The sequence below is a fragment of the Panthera uncia genome, assembly GCF_023721935.1.
Source record: "Panthera uncia isolate 11264 chromosome E2 unlocalized genomic scaffold, Puncia_PCG_1.0 HiC_scaffold_19, whole genome shotgun sequence".
NCBI lineage: Eukaryota > Metazoa > Chordata > Mammalia > Carnivora > Felidae > Panthera > Panthera uncia.
The window spans coordinates 16,093,144-16,109,931 of NW_026057588.1; the positions used below are offsets into that span (position 1 = coordinate 16,093,144).

Below are 16,788 nucleotides of genomic sequence, written 5' to 3' on the forward strand. Positions count from 1 at the left end.
TATACTCTTTCCCTGTAACAGGTCTGGCTTAAATTCTAGTCATATACTCCTAAGTCTTAAATTTATAACTCTAGATTAAAAAAAATTCTTTAATTTATCTTTGAGAGCGCAAGTAGGGGAGGGGCAGAGAGAGGGGGACAGAGGATCTGAAGTGGGCTTCATGCTGACAGCAGCGAGCTCGATGTAGGGCTCAAACCCACAAACCGTGAGATCATGACCTGAGCCAAAGTTGGCCACTCAACCGATTGAGCCATCCAGGTGGCCCTATAACTCTAAAATTTTGATTGTGGCAAAATACACATAACATAAAATTTAACATCTTAACTATTTTTAAGTATATAATTCAGTAGTGTTAAGTATGTTCACATTTTTGTACAACCAATCTCCAGAACTTTTTCAACTTGCAGAACTGAAACTCTGAGCTTACTAATAACTCCTCCCCACCCTTTCCTCCCCCAGTTCCTGGCACCCACCATTCTACTTCTGTTTCTATGGTTTGATTACTCTGGATACTACATATCAGTGAAATCATACAGTATCTTTTTGTGACTGGTTTATTTCACTTAGCATAATGTCCTCAACATGCCAATCCATGTTGTAGTGTGTGTCAGAATACTTCCCTTTTAAGGCTGAATAACATTACATTATATATGTGTGTACACACACACACACACTTTGTTGATCCACTCATCTGTTGATGAACACCTAGGCTGCTTCCAACCTTTGGCTATTGTACATAATGCTGCTAAAAACATGGGTATACAAATAAAAAAGCATGAGTGGGGGAGGGGCAAAGAGAGAGGGAGGGAGACACAATCTGAAGCATTGAAATCATTCGTTAAAAAGAAATCATTAAAATGAATGATTAAAATGAATGATTTCTGAATGATTGAAAGCTGCTGCTTTCAATTCTGTTGGTTATATATCCAGAAGTGGAACTGCTGGATCATTTAGTAATTCTATTTTTGATTTTTTTTTGAGGAACGATCATACTGTTTCACATACTGTTTGCTGGCCATTTATTTATCTTCTTTGAAGAAATGTCTATTAAAATCCTTTCCCCCCTTTTTAATTGAGTTGTTCAGTTTCTTTGATGTTGAGTTGTAGAATTTCTTTATACATTCTGAATATTAATCCCTTGTCAGATATATGATTTATAAATGTTTTCTCCTATTCCATAGGTTAACTTTTTATTTTATGTGTTCTTTTGTATATACTTCTAGCTTTTATCTTATCCCTGAGTTCCACATTAATCTAACTGCCTACTTGAAATCTTCAAATACTATGTAATAACTGTTTCAATCATAACTTGTCCAGAGAGAACTTTCAATTCTCCCTTTTTTCAATACACTAGCTTAAACTCAGTAAATGCAACCACCTTTTTTACCAATACGTTAAGCCAAAGGCCTAGTTCTTTAATTCTTATCAAACTTACAATCCATTAGCAAGCATGGTCAACTTATTCTTTAATATGTATAATAACTTCTCATCAGTTATTACTATCATTTCTATCACAGTCTGAGCTACCACTATTTTACTACTGCAGTCACTCTCAAATTGGTCACCTGCTTACTTTCTTGTTCCACTAAGCACAACATATCTAAATGATTTCATATAACTTTTGCTTTCAAATCCCTTTAATAGTTTCCCATGACATTTAGGAAAAAAAGATCCTTATAATGATCTATAAGGTTCTATATTCTCTGTTTTCTATCTATCTCTCTGATAAAAATTTGTAGGGTACAACTAAAGCTGTATGTAGCAGCAAACTTATGGCCTTAAATGCAAATAGAAAAAAGAAATCATTAAAATGAATCATCCACATCCTGCAACCCCAGGGGCAGTGGTGTGCTGGTGAAGATTTAACAGCGGGTTCTCTGAAAGTAAATAAAAAGATAAGCAGATAGGTGACAGACAAATAAATAAGCAAATAAATAAATAAAAAGTCCCTGAAAAAAAAAAAATAAATGAATCATCTAAACATGTATCTCAAGAGGCTAGAAGAAGAATCGCAAACTAAAACCCCCAAAAATAGAATAAAGGAAAAAATAAAGATGGAGCAGAATAAATGAAACAAAAACAAATATAAAATAGAGAGGATTCCAGCAAGACTGATCAAGAAAAATAGACTATCTTCCTTACAGATTACATGAGTACTACAAAAAAAAAAAAAAAAAAAATACAGTGGAGAAATGTGGCAAACACCAGCCAAACCAAGTGATCAAAGCTAACGTCGCCAACAATGGGACAGAACGACATTATATGCCTCCTTAATGATACACTGAGAAGGATATACCACTAATGCAATAATTGTGCCAAGAATGTATAACCTGAATTCAATAAGGGGAAGGACATTCTATAAACTGGTCCATGTTCTTCAAAAGTACCAATGTCATGAAATACAAAGAAAGGTTGAGGAACTTTTCAGATTAAAGTGAAGAGAAATGTAATGTGAAATCCCAAATCAAGTGAACAAAACAATATTGGGATAATTAGTGAATATGAATACAGACAATATATGAGGTAATAGTTTGCATCAATGTAAAATTTCCTGAATTTATGAAATGTAAGAGAATATATTCATTCTCAGAAAAGATAAGCTTAACTGTTCAGGGTAATGAGACTTAACAGAAATGAAATAATAAAGCAAATATGGCAAAATATTAACAAGTGGTGAATCTAGGTGAATGGCATATGGGAGCTCTTTTGCTATTCTTGCATCTCTTAAGTCTAAAATTAATTTAAAATAAATTTCTATCTTATAAAAGAGAGTACAAATAACCAACATTACAAGTGAAAATAGGGACATCATTACAGAAGGAAAGCCATCCCCTCATAGAGTTACATTCTAGTAGAATAACATCCAATAAATGATTACTAAATGAATCAGTGTGTCAGATGGAAAAAAAAAAAAAAGGCTACAGAAAAATACATTAAGAAGGAAAGAGATATAGTTCCAAATAATGGAAGTGGGGTGTAATTTTATAGTAGTCAGAAAAGCCTTACTTCAGTGACATTTGAAGGGGGAAAAAAAACTGTAGGAGAGAAGACAGTGATGGCTATCTGGGGAAAGAGCAATCCATGCAGAGAATATAGCAAGTCCATAAAACGAAAGTTACATTGGCTTATTAGAGAAACAGCAAGGAGACTAGGATAGCTGAAATCAAGTAAGAGAAAACAGAGACCTGGAGACCAGAGAGATTCAATACAATCTAATAAAACCCCTACGATGTTGCTTGAGGAGCTTTAAAAACTGATTCAAAAACATATTTGGAAAAACAAAGTTTAACAGCCAAAATACTACTAAAGAACAAAGTCAGAGCATTTATCCTACCTATGATAAAGACATCATAAAGACTTAAAAATTAAGACAATGTGGTATTTACACAGCCCTTGACCCATAGAAAGACCAGAGGCAGACTCACATAGGAAGAATTACAGATCAATGATGAAAGAATAATTTAATAAATGATATTAGAACTAGCTATAGATATAAAGAAAATTACTCTGGTCCCCTACCATACACCATAAATAAACAAACTCTAAATGGATTAAAGACCTACAAATTAAAGGAAAAACGATAAAGCTTATCCAAGATCCAAGATGATCACAACAGCCAAGGTGTATGCCTGCCAGAAGTCAGCTTTATTTGTTCTCCTCCCTGTTGATACCAATAGATGAAGTGAATATGAAAACTGGTTGTTTCACTAAGTTGTTTTGGAAAGACCACACAATGACAATTATTTAAGAAAAAGCAAAAAAATACAAACAAACATGCTACTAGAAAAAGATTGGTGGTGGTGGTGGTGGCAAAGTAAAAATGAAGTACTCCAAGGATGCCTGAGTGGCTCAATCAGTTAAGGATCAGACTTGTGATTTCAGCTCAAGTCATGATCCCATGGTTCGTAGGATCAAGCCCTGCAAAGGGCTCTGTGCTGACAGCACAGAGCCTGCTTGGGATTCTCTCTCTTCCTCTGTCTTTGCCCCTGCCCCATGCTCTCTCTCTCTCTCTCTCTCTCTTATACACTTAAAAAAAGAAAAAAAAATCCAGAAGTACTCCACATACACACTGTCTTTATGATATCCCACCTCCTTAAAGAAATCAAATATCACAGAAAATGCATATTTAAAGTTCATTCTGAAAAGATTTAAAATCTCAATTACAAAGATAGTGTAGACTCACTCTTTCCTGCCTCTCCCTTAAATAAAACTAAAAACCCTAGAAATTAACTATCACACAGCAATAAAATAATTCTGAGAGCTGAAAGGAAGAAGGTTTATTGATTTGGATTCTCTGGCCTTGAGGAACTACCACATGGTGAGTTCTCTGGGTTTTCTTTTTTGTTTTTTTCCTGTTTATTTTTTAAATCCACTAAAATTAACACAGAATGTTAAATTTGTTTTAAGTGTACAATACAGGGATTCAACAATTCTATATATCACTCACTGCTCATCACAATTAAGTGTACGATTAATCCCCTTCACCTATTTCAGCCATCCTCCCTCTCACCTCCCCTCTGGTAACCATCAGTTTGTTCTCTGTATTTAAGAGTGTTTTTTGGATCTTTTTTTCTTTGTTTTGTTTCTTAAATTCCACATATGAATGCAATCATATATTTGTTTTTCTCTATTTCATTTAGCATTATACCCTCTAGATCTATCCATGTTGTTGCAACTGGCAAGATTTCATCCTTTTTTTTGGCTGAGTAATATTCCATAGTATAGATACACCACATCTTCATCAATTCATCTATTGATGGACACTTGGTTTGCTTCCATATCCGGGCTATTGTAAATAATGCTGCAATATACATATTGCATATATGTACATATATCTTTTCATATTAGTGTCTTCATATTCCTTGTGTAAACACCCAGTAGCATAATTACTGGATCATATGGGAATTCTATTTCTAATTTTTTGAGGAAATTTCATACTGCTTTCCACAGTGGCTGTACCAGTGTGCACCCCCACCAGGAGGGTCCCTTTGTCTCCAAATCCTAACACTTGTTCCTTGTTTTAGATTTTAGCCATTCTGATAGATGTGAGGTGGTATCAATCTCATTGTGGTTTTGAATTGCATTTCCCTGATGATCAGTAACGGGTGAACATCTTTTCAAGTGTCTGTTGGCCATCTATATGTCTTTTTTGAAGAAATGTCTATTCATGTCTTCTTCCCAATTTTTAATTGGATAATTTGGTTTTGGGTGTTGAGTTGTATTAGTTCTTTACCTATTTTGGATACTAGCCCTTTATTGGATATGTCATTTGCAAACTTCAGTAGATTGTCTTTTAGTTTTGTTGATTGTTTCCTTTGCTGTGTAGAAGCTTTTTACTTTGATGAAGTCCCAATAGTTTATTTCTCTTGCATCAGGCGACATATCTAGAAAAATGCTGCCATGGCCAATGTCAGAGAAATTACTGCCTGTGTTCTCTTCTAGGATTTTTATGGTTTCAGGTCTCATTTTTAGGTCTTTAACCCATTTTGAATTTATTCATGTGTATGATGTAAGAAAGCAGTCCAGTTTCATTCTTTTGCATGTAGCTGTCCAGTTTTCCCAACACCGTTTGTTGCAGAGATGGTCCTTTTCCTCATTGGGTATGTGTGCTTCCTTTGTCCTAGATAAATTGACCATATAATTGTGGGTTTGTCTGGATTTTCTATTCTGTTCCATTGATCTATGTGTCTAATTTTGTGTCAGGACCATAATGTTTTGGTTACTACAACTTTGTTGTGTATGTTGAAATCAGCTATTTTCTCCTCAGATACATTTTCTCCTTTTATCCTCTCTTCTTCTGGGATCCCTGCAATGTGAATATTATTATGCTTGATGGTATTACTGAGTTCCCTTAATCTATTTTCATTTTTTATTATTCTTTTTTCTTTCTCCTGTTCAGCTTAATTGCTTTCCATTATTCTGTCCTCTAGGTCATTGATCCATTCTTCTGCTTCCTCTAGTCTACTATTTACTCTATGTAGTGTATTATTAATCTAAGTTGAGTTCTTCATCTCCGATTGGTTCTTTTTAAATGTTTTCTATCTCTTTATTGAGGGTCTGAGTTCCTCCATCCACTCTTTTCACAAGTCCAGTGATTATCTTTATGACCATTACTTCAAAAAAAATTTTAATGTTTATTTTTGAGAGAGACAGAACATGAGCGGGGGAGGGGCAGAGACAGAGGGAGAGACAGAATCTGAAACAGGCTCCAGGCTCTGAGCTGTCAGCACAGAGCCCGACTTGGGGCTTGAACTCCAGAACAGTGAGATTATGACCTGAGCTGAAGTCGAATGCTCAACCGACTGAGCCACCCAAGCGCCCCTATGACCATTACTTTAAATTCTCTATCAGGCGTATTACTTATCTCCATTTCACTCATGTCTCTTGTTGTGATTTTTGTCCTGTTCTTTTAAGTGGGACATATTCCCCTAGCTCTCTGTGTCTGTTTCTATGTGTTAGGAAAGTCAGCCATGTCTCCTCTTGAAAGTGGGGGCTTATTTTTTTTCATGTTCATTCATTTATTTTGAAAGAGACAGAACACGAGCAGAGGATGGGGAGAGAAAGAGAGAGAGAATCCCAAGCAGGCTCCACGCTGCCAGCACACAGTCCAGTGCAGGGCTTGAATTCATGAACCTATGAGATCGTGGCCTAAGCCAAAATCAAGAGTCAGACGCTTAACTGACTGAGCCACCTAGGTGCCAGAAAGTGGTGGCCTTATAACGAGGTCCTGTTGTTCCCTCAGTGTAGTATCCTCAGTTTACCAGAATCTGGCACTTTACGGGTGTCTCCTATGTGTGTCACATGTACCCTATTGCTGTGGCTGAGCCACATTTACCTCCAGTCTAGTCATCTGCAAAGGTTCTCTTTGCCTGTTCTGAGCAGATCTTGGCGCCTGTGTTGTTAGTGGGCTTTGTCTGTTCTGAGCAGAGCTTGGTGCCTGTGTTGTTAGTGGGCCAGTCTGGGGCTGTTTTGGGCCTGAGGGTTTGCCAGAGATGCATTAGCACCAAACTTCAAGACACTCTCTTTGTGTTATTTCCTGAGAGGCTTTCATTGGTGGGCAGGGCCAGCAGTCAGACCAGATGTCAGCCCCCCACCCACTGCTGGGCCCAAGTTCGAACTGGTGTGTGTGGTTATCTTCCCGTTCCCAGGGCAGGAGTCACTTTGAAGTGGTGCTGGCCCCTGTTGGAGGCACTTACACAGTCACGCTTGTGGTCCCACTTTGGAGAACTCCTGCCAGGCCAGGCTGGAGGGGCAAGATCCATAGGAGAACATGGGGGAAGGCATGCAGTGTGAGCAAGGTTTGCACTGGTCTGCAGTGGAAGAGGACCTGTAGCTACTCTAGAGAACAGCTGAGGGCAAGTCCACTGTTAGCAAGGGACAGGGCATACTGTCCTTGGCAAAGTAGGTGGAGAGTGTGCATACTGTGCTGGTTCTTGCAAGTATCTCTGCTGGGAGTCAGGGAGGGAAATGGTGCCCACCAGCTCTTTTGTTCTTGGAGAAGTCTCCCATAGGTCCCTGCCCCTCCAACACACATTCTGAGATTAGCAAATAAATCCTCCTATGTATCCAAGGTGTTTTTCAAATTGCTGCTTCTATGCTATGTCTCACCAGGGCTGTTTGTTATGCTGTCTCTTTAAGGGTAGGGATTCAGTTTCCTATCACTGTCCTTGCTCTCCCAGAGTTGAGCCTGCTGAATTTTTAAAGTTCCAGGTGTTAGGTGCCACTGATTTAAGAACTTGTGAAGTTAAGCCCCTCTGGCTTTCAAAGCCAAATATTATGGAGATTCATCTTCCCAGTGTGGGTCTCCCATGCCCGGGATGCCTAGGGTGGGGTCTGCTCCTCTTCCTTGTCATTGCCTGTGGTGTCCCTCCCTCCAGCAGACAGTCTTGCAGGTCAGTTTATCTCCTGCCCACATCTTCGCCCTTCCCATCCTTTTCAATGTGGTGGCTTCCCTACACTTAGCTGTGGACAGTCTGTTTTGGCAGTCTTCAGGTCATTCTCTGGGTTATTCACACTGATGTGGGTGTTACCTAGGTGTATCTGTGGGACAAGGTGAGCTTAGGATCCTCTTATTTTACGATCATCCCAGGAGGTTTTTCCCTGGGTTTTCTTTTTATCTCTCATATACCCCCATAATGAGCACTGGACAGCAGGCCTGCAACCAATAACAGGTGTGCGTGCGCATACACACACCAAGAGAAAGCTACTCTATCTAGCCAAAAGACCAGGAGCAGGGAAGCCCAATAGACTTAGTGGGATTCCTAGCACTTCATCCACAACCTAGATCCTAGCAACAGTTTCATCAGCTGGCTGCAGAAGCGGCAAGAATTCTCAGTGACCGATCTACCACTAACAACAGCAAGAGAAAGTCTCTTGATGTACAAGCTCCCACTTCACAACCAGGGCACTGGCTGACAGACTGATTCACCCAGAAAGGTACTATTAGCAGAGTGTTGCATCTCCCTGTGTCCTCTGCCCAGTGACATAAGGAAATCCATGCCCAGTGGCTTCTGTATCTCAGTGAAGCTCAATGTATCTCAATGGCTTCTGCCTCCCTCATCCCACACAAGGTAGCCCAGCTACACTGGGGATCCACAGTAGCTTTCTGTCTCTGCAGATATCACCATTGAGCAGGAGTCCCAGCAGTACCAGAATATAAAGCATATCAGAATAGTATTGAAAGGGCTCTGAAAACTAAGCTGCCATTAGAAGTAAAGACTACAAAAGTAGGCCAGATCTATGCACTAAACCTAACAGCATGACTTCCTGCTAACATAGGAGATTTCAATAGATTCAAGTAGACTCAAGACTCTCTTGGGGTGCCTGGGTGGCTCAGTCGGTTAAGCATCCAACTTTGGCTCAGGTCATGATCTCATGACTTGTGAGTTCAAGCCCCACGTTGGGCTCTGTGCTGACAGCTAGGAGCCTGGAGCCTGCTTTGGATCCGTGTCTCCTTCTCTCTCTGTTCCTCCCCTGCTTGCGCTATCTTCTCTCTCAAAAATAAATAAAGGTTAAAAAAATTAAAAGAAAAAAGACTCTCTTAACATAATAACTGAAATGTCTAGGATACAACAAGTCACTGGTCATACCAAAAAAAGGCATGGCCAGGCATCAAAAACTGATAGAAGAATGACACTTTAAAGAAAAACAAAACATTTAGGAGAGTAGGTATCATTTTTCCATGATTCCCTCCATATTAGTTTCTTAGAGCTGATATAACAAAGAACAAAGCTGATGTGGCTTAAAACAAGAGAAATATACTCTCTCACAGTTCTGGAGCATTTATACTGAATCGCAGATATCATCAAAGACCTCTAATGTGTAGAATGGACCTGCCCTTGGCCTCCAGGACCCTACACTTTCCTAGATGACCTCCTTCCTTCCCAGTCATCCCTCTGCCATCTCTACTTCCTCAATGCAATTTTCTTTAACTTTACCAATTTCTAATCAATCTTAATTTTTCCTACTATAACATTAGAACATAGTTCTTGATCCACTACTGTTAACACATAAAAAAAGGTATACTTGTCACCCAGTAAAGCAACTCATAGGCATTTTTAAAAATTAATAAACACTCTATTGATTGTGTCCTTTGATGAATAGAAGTTTCTAAGTCTGGTGTACTCCCACTTATCTATTTTTGATTTGGTTATCTATACCTTGCTTGGTGTCATATCCCAGAAATCACTGCCAAATCCAATGTCATGAAACTTTTTCCCTAAGTTCTCTTCTAGTTTTGGGTCTTACATTTAGTTCTTTGATCCATTTTGAGTTAATTTTTATATATGGTATAAGGTATGGATCCAACTTTATTCTTTGGCACGCGGATATCCAGTTTTCCCTACACCATTTGTTAATGATACAGTCCTTTCCCCCACTGAATGGTCTTGGTACCCTTGTCTGAAATCATCTGGTCATATGGCTGAGGGTTTATTTCCAGACTTTCTATTCTATTCCACTGATCTATATGTCTGTCTTTATGCCAGTACTACTACACTGTTTGTTTACATAATGCTGTAATTAGGGTTTTTTTAATTTTTTTTAACATTTATTTATTTTTGAGACAGAGAGAGAGAGAGAGCATGAACAGGGGAGGATCAGAGAAAGAGGGAGACACAGAATCTGAAACAGGCTCCAGGCTCTGAGCTGTCAGCACAGAGCCCGACGCGGGGCTCGAACCCACGGACCGCGAGATCATGACCTGAGCCGAAGTCGGACGCTTAACCGACTGAGCCATCCAGGCACCCCTGTAATTAGTTTTGAAATCAGATTTTCCCTAATGTGTCTAAAATAACTTTCCCAGCGTAACATTCTGACCACTTGGCCTACTCCTTGGAACATCTTCCTGCTTCCTGATCATTGCTCACTCACCTGGGCACTGTTCTCCTGTCACTTCCCTCACAACCATCCAGGGCTCCTTCCCTTGCTCTAATGAAGAGATCACAGCCGGCTTAGAAATAGAAAGTCCTGGTTATAAGAAAAGAAATGGAGATGAAGTGGAAATTAAAGTACCCAAATACTATGATTCAGAACTGATCAAAATAAATAAACTATAGCACAACATGGCACTTGATAAAGTCTACAGAAGAAAAAAGAAAAAACTAAACACTCATATTTAGGTCAACTCAAGATTAAAAAAAACACAAATAAATAGGTGATAAAATGCTACTTAAATTAGATAAGATTTCTGTCCCTACTTTGCTATGAGGAAAAAAAAAAAAAACAGCTTCCTGAGTATCCTTATTTCAGATATTTTTCAATGATATGTGAAAAGTTCTTAGACTGTAACTCCCAAATGCAAATTGTTTAAAAGAGAGCACATTAGTTGTAGGAAATGGAAGTGTTCATTTGAGCACTAAATAGTAAGTGATACTTCTTGATGCAGCCCATTGCTACATTAATTGGGAAAGCTATTTAGTTTTAACCTATGCTAGGGCACCTGCAGGTTTAGTACAGTGCAAATGAAAACAAAAGATGAAGTGGTTTCTTTGACCACTGAACTAATTAATAATTAATTAATATTAAGTTAATATTAAATAATTAAGCATAAGCTTTCCTGGTACAGAATTCCAATTCTGTTCTTTAATTATCAAGGAAGAATGTCAATTGTAAGTACCAGAGGAAGGTGTAAGGATGGGGAAAAGGGAAAATGAATGTGCACCTCTATCTAGGTGTGCTCATTTCTCTGCAAAGAGAAAAGTCACCTAGTTATTTGAAATGTAGCCCTAAAATGCATGGGAAAGAAAGCAGAAAACAAGAAACCAAGAAACACATTCTAAATTATAAGAGGCAGATAATTTTACCCAGTGAAACCAAGTTGCTATAGTTCTCCAACATCACATCTTTGTACAAACTCCTCTGCGTAGGGTTCAGGCATTCCCATTCCTCCTGAGAGACATCTATAGCCACATCTTTGAACATCACCAACCCCTAAAATGACAAATCACAGTACTATTTTTGAAATTATAAGAAATATTTTTCAAAAGGAAGGAGAGGTGCTAAAAGAAAACATGCAAGACAGGAGTAGTGTATATAGTGGATAGTGAGTATATAGGCAAAGGTTGGAAGCTTGTGACATGTGTCAAAAAGGGATTCAGGGAACCTGGGGGCTCTAGTCGGTCAAGCGTCTAACTTCAGCTCAGGTCATCATGATCTCACAGTTCATGTGTTCAAGCCCCCTCATTGGGCTCTCTGCTGTCAGCACAGAACCGCTTTGGATCCTCTGCCCCGCCCCTCTCTGTCCCTCCCCTGCTCATGCTCTTTCTCTCAAAAATAAACTAAAAAAGGGTTTAGTGGGACTAACGTGGAGTACCTACAGGTTCTTAAAAATTCAATTTCTGCAGACACATCCCTTACACAGGGTGGAAAACTGTTAGTCATCTAGAAATTTAAAAAATAAGTAGAGGTTCCCAACTAAGTTAAATAGCTGGAAATTTTTTAATCTTTCCAGATGTGTCATGAACACCTCCATCTTGAGAAAAAGGACTTGAAGATTTTTCTTCATTATTATGATATCACATCATAAGCATTTTTTACTTTTCAGGCAAATTCTTTAGTAAGTATCTAGTATAGCTTGTACTTTCCAAGGATAGATAGAACAACATTTCCCATCCCATATGCTCTTCTTCAGTGTAATCTGGACATGCCCCCACACCATTTGTATAGGAACTATGTTCTCTGCCCTTGAACCGGATCCTGAGAAAACAAGTTAACTTACTCAACTTAAAGTATAGCAGAAATGACTTCTGAAGCTAGAATATAAAAATGTCTCCCTATCCAGTGAGAACCTACACCAATTCCTATAATGTAGATTTGAAAAAGTAAAAATTGTGGAAAAATTCGAAGATTTCTCATGTGTGATTCAATTAACCATTTTCCCCTGACAACAGCACTTCCGGTGAGGACATCTTAGCTGGGTGGCTGGTTTTTCTCCTACAGTCTCACTCTGCTCTCAATCTCACATTGTCCTCTCTGCTCCTCAGTGCTGGTGCCAACAACTGTCCCTCCTTCTCTAAAATCTAACGTCGCCATTTTATCAGACTATACATGCATTATTTCTACTTATTATAGTGATTAGCTGACATCCGGCTTTTTCCCCCCTAGGACTTTTAGCTCCTGGCTCAGTGCCACTATCTCCAATACTACTCCTATATTAATTCTCAGTAATTTCAAATATCTATATAAGTATTCCAACTATTAACCTGGCCTCCCAATTCTCTCACCTCCTCTCCAATGATCTTGCCTTCCACTCTAGTTTACTCTTCAGGTCACTACCCTAGTAACTGCAACATCTCCAAAATATCAAGTGTCCTTCTCTCTGGTCACCTTTATTATTATTTTTTAATGTTTTATTTTATTTTAGGGAGAGAAAGCAGGGGAGGGGCAGAGTGAGAGAGGGAGACAGAGGATCCAAAGCAGGCTCTGCACTGACAGCAGAAAGTCCAATGTGGGGCTCAAACTCACCAATGACGGGATCACGACCTGTGCCAAAGTCGGACGCTTAATTGACTGAGCCACCTAGCTAGGCGCCCCACCTTTTTTTTTTTTTTAATTATTTAATTTCTTTTGAGAGAAAGAGAGAGACAACATGCGTGCATGAACAGGGGACGGGCAGAAAGAGAGGGAGAGGAAATTCCAAGCAGGTTCTGTGCTGTTAGAGTGCAATCTCTGGTCACCTTTACATTGTCACTCCCCACTCATACCTCTTCTCTTCTTACCCAACTCAAATTCTATGTTCAACTAATCATCTAACTTCATAATGACTGCTAAGATGAACTTCCTTTTCATACTTGCTTAGCAAAGCCTGAATCCTAGATAAATCTAACTCTCTTCTTACTCTGTCACTGTATCTATGTAGCCAAACATGACTAGAGAAAATAACCAACCTTAATGACAGGTTTTCATTTTATATTTTATTTTCCTTTCTTAAATGGTTCAGAACAACAACAACAAAAAAGATAAACATTCAGAGGTATTATTTCCAACCCTTTCCTTTCCATTGTCTCCCACCTCCTAACCGCTATAGATGAGCAATTTTATAAGTTTTTTTTTGTATGTCTTTGCAAAGTTTTTAAGCAATTATAAATACATATGTATGTATTATTTTTCACACTTTTACACAAAAGGTAATGTACTATAATATATACATTGTTCTGTATTTGATTTTTGAATTCTAAGGTTAATGGTTTCCTTATTTTCCTATAGGTACATATCACCCATTTTTTGTATTTATCATAGTTTATTTAACCAGGCATCTATAAATGGACAATTGGTTGTTTCTAATCTTTTGCTATAAGAAGCAACAGTGCAATGAATACTTCTATAAATGTGTCATTTTGTATATACACAGATATATCTGTAACAGAAAATCTCAGAAATCAGATTGCTAGGTCAAAATGGAAAATGCACTTGTAATTTTGGTAGATGCTATCAAATTTGCCCTCCACAGTGGCTGGACGATTTTCTCAGATACCAGCAATATATGAGAGTACCTGTTTCCTCACAGCAAAGCCAGCAAAGTGTTTTGTCAAAATATTTTGTTTTTATCCATTTAATAAGGTAAAGAAATTGTATGTCAGTAGAATTTTAATTGGTATTTCTTGAATTATTTATTGAGTATTTTTTTAAGGGCTTTTTATGTTTCTTTTCCTGTGAAAATTCTGTTCATATACTTTGACTCTATCCTACTGGGCTGTTGGTCTCTTTTTTAAATTTCTTAGTCTTTATAGGGGTGTCTGGGTGGCTCAGTTGGTTAAGCGTCTGACTTCAGCTCAGGTCATGATCTCATGGTTTGTGAGTTCGAGCTCCCTGTCAGGCTCCATGCTGACAGCTCAGAGCCTGGAGCCTGCTTTATATTCTGTGTGTGTGTCTCTCTCTCTGCCCCTCCCTCACTCGTGTGCACTCTCTCTCAAAAATAAATGTTAAAAAAATTAAAAAATAATAAATTTCTTAGTGTTTATAAATTAGATAAGTTTAGCATCTGTGCATGAATTGTAAATACTTTCCCAATTTTGTAATTTCTCTTCTGACTTTGCTTACCAGTGTTTCTTGCCATACAGAAGTTTTTTTATTTTTATGTAGTCAAATTTGTTAATACTTTCTCTTTTAGTTTCTACAATTTTGAGTCCTAGTTAGGCAGTTCTTCCTCACATCAAAGTTATGAAGGAATTCTCCCATGTTTTAATCTGGTAATGTTATAATTGCATTTTAAAAACTTAAATGACTCAATTTAATTGGAGCTTATCCGATATGGTACATGAGATAAAGACTGGGCTTATTATTTTCCAACATGACTACCTAGCTATCCAATACCATTCGTCAAGTCTATCTTTAACCAAGGAGGTAAAAGAACTGTACCGTGAAAACTGTAAGATGCTGATGAAAGAAAAGTGAAGAAGACACATCTGAAAAGATATTCTATGCATAAGGAAATGGAAGAATTAACATTGTTAAAATGTCCACACTACTCAAAGGAATCTACAGATTCAATGTAATCCTTCAAATCCCAGTGGTATTTTTCACAGAAATACAACAAACAATCCTAAAATTTGCACGGAACCACCAAAGACCTCAAATAACCAAAACAATCTTGAGAAAAAGGAACAAAGCTGGAGACATCACATGTCCTAATTTCAACTACATTACAAAGCTATCGTAATCAAAATAGTATGGTATTGGCATAAAAACAGACACATAGATCAATGAAACAGAACAGGGAACCCAAATACCACATACAGTCAATTAATTTATGACAAAGGAGCCAAGAATATATAGTGAGAAAAGGACAGTCTCTTCAATAAATGGTGATGGGAAAACTGGACAGCCATATGCATAACAATGAAACTGTAGCACTCTTATATCATACACAAAAATCAACTCAAAATGGATTAAAGACTTGAATGTAGAACCTGAAACTATAAAACTTCTAGAGGCAATCATACAGGTAAAGGTACTTGACACTGGTCTTGGTGATGATTTTTTTGGATTTGAAGGGCAAAGAAGAGCAAGAGCAGAAGAAGAGCCAGAAGAGCAAAGGCAACAAAAGCAAACATAAACAAATGGGACTATATCAAACTAAAAACCTTCTTTATAACAAAGGAAACCATCAAAAAAAGGAAAAGGCAACTTACAGGGAGAAAATTTTTGTAAATCATGTATCTGATAAGGATTTAATATTCAAAATATATAAAGGACTCCTACAACTCAATAGCAGAAGAAAACAAATAATAAATAATCTGATTTAAAAATGGGAAGAGGAATCAACAAAACTAAAAGGAAATTGATGGAATGGGAAAAGATATTTGCAAATGACATATCAGATAAAGGGTTAGTATCCCAAAGCTACAAATAACTTACCAAATTCAACTCCCAAAAAAACAAATAATCCAGTGAAGAAATGGGCAGAAGACAAGAATAGACACTTTTCCAAAGAAGACATCCAGATGACCAACAGATACATGAAAAGATGCTCAGTCCCTCATCATCAGGGAAATACAAATCAAAACCACACTGAGATACCACCTTATACCCGTCAGAGTGTCTAAAATTAACAACTCAGGAAACAATAGATACTGGCAAGGATATTATGAAACGGGAACCCTCTTGCACTATTGGTGGGAACGTAAACTGGTGCAGCCGCTCTGGAAAGCAGTGTGGAGGTTCCTCAAAAAATTAAAAATAGAACTACCCTATGACCCAGCAATAGCACTACTAGGAATTTATCCAAAGGATACAGGAATGCTGACTCACAGGGCACATGTACCCCAATGTTTATAACAGCACTTTCAACAATAGCCAAATTATGGAAAGAGCCTAAATGTCCATCCACTGATGAACAGATAAAGAAGATGTGGGTTATATATAGAATGGAATACCACTTGGCAATGAGAAAGAATGAAATCATGCTATTTGGGGCAATGTGGATGGAACTGGAGGGTATTATACTAAGTAAAATAAGTCAGTCAGAGAAAGAAAGATATATGTTTTCACTCATATGTGGAACTTGAGAAACTTAACAGAAGACCATGGGGGAAGGAAAGGGGAAAAAAATAGTTACAAACAGAGAGGGAAGTAGGCAAACCATAAGAGACTCTTAAATACAAAAAACAGAGGGTTGATGGGGGACGGGGGAGAGGGGAAAATGGGTGATGGGCATTGAGGAGGGCACTTGTTGGGATGAGCACTGGGTGTTGTTACGTAAGTGATGAATCACGGGAATCTTCCCCAAAAAACAAGAGCACACTGTACATACTGTATGTTAGCCAATTTGACAATAAATTATATTTATTT

At 38.0% G+C, this 16,788-nt stretch overlaps 1 protein-coding gene across 5 annotated transcripts in view; it reads right to left on the reverse strand.

Moving 5' to 3' along the window:
* LOC125915988 (zinc finger protein 461) overlaps positions 1–16,788 on the reverse strand; it is a 31,632-nt gene that overhangs the window by 4,378 nt on the left and 10,466 nt on the right. For 3 of the 5 annotated variants that reach the window (XM_049622129.1, XM_049622131.1, XM_049622130.1), the window contains 2 exons: positions 11,304–11,430; positions 10,372–10,467 (listed from right to left, as the gene is read on the reverse strand). The exons of 1 other annotated variant lie outside the window; for it this stretch is intronic. In XM_049622129.1, the coding sequence (XP_049478086.1) occupies positions 10,372–10,467; positions 11,304–11,430 (223 nt within the window). Of the gene's footprint in view, positions 1–10,371; positions 10,468–11,303; positions 11,452–16,788 lie in introns of all 5 variants that reach the window. One more of the 5 variants, XM_049622132.1, reaches the window with a different exon arrangement.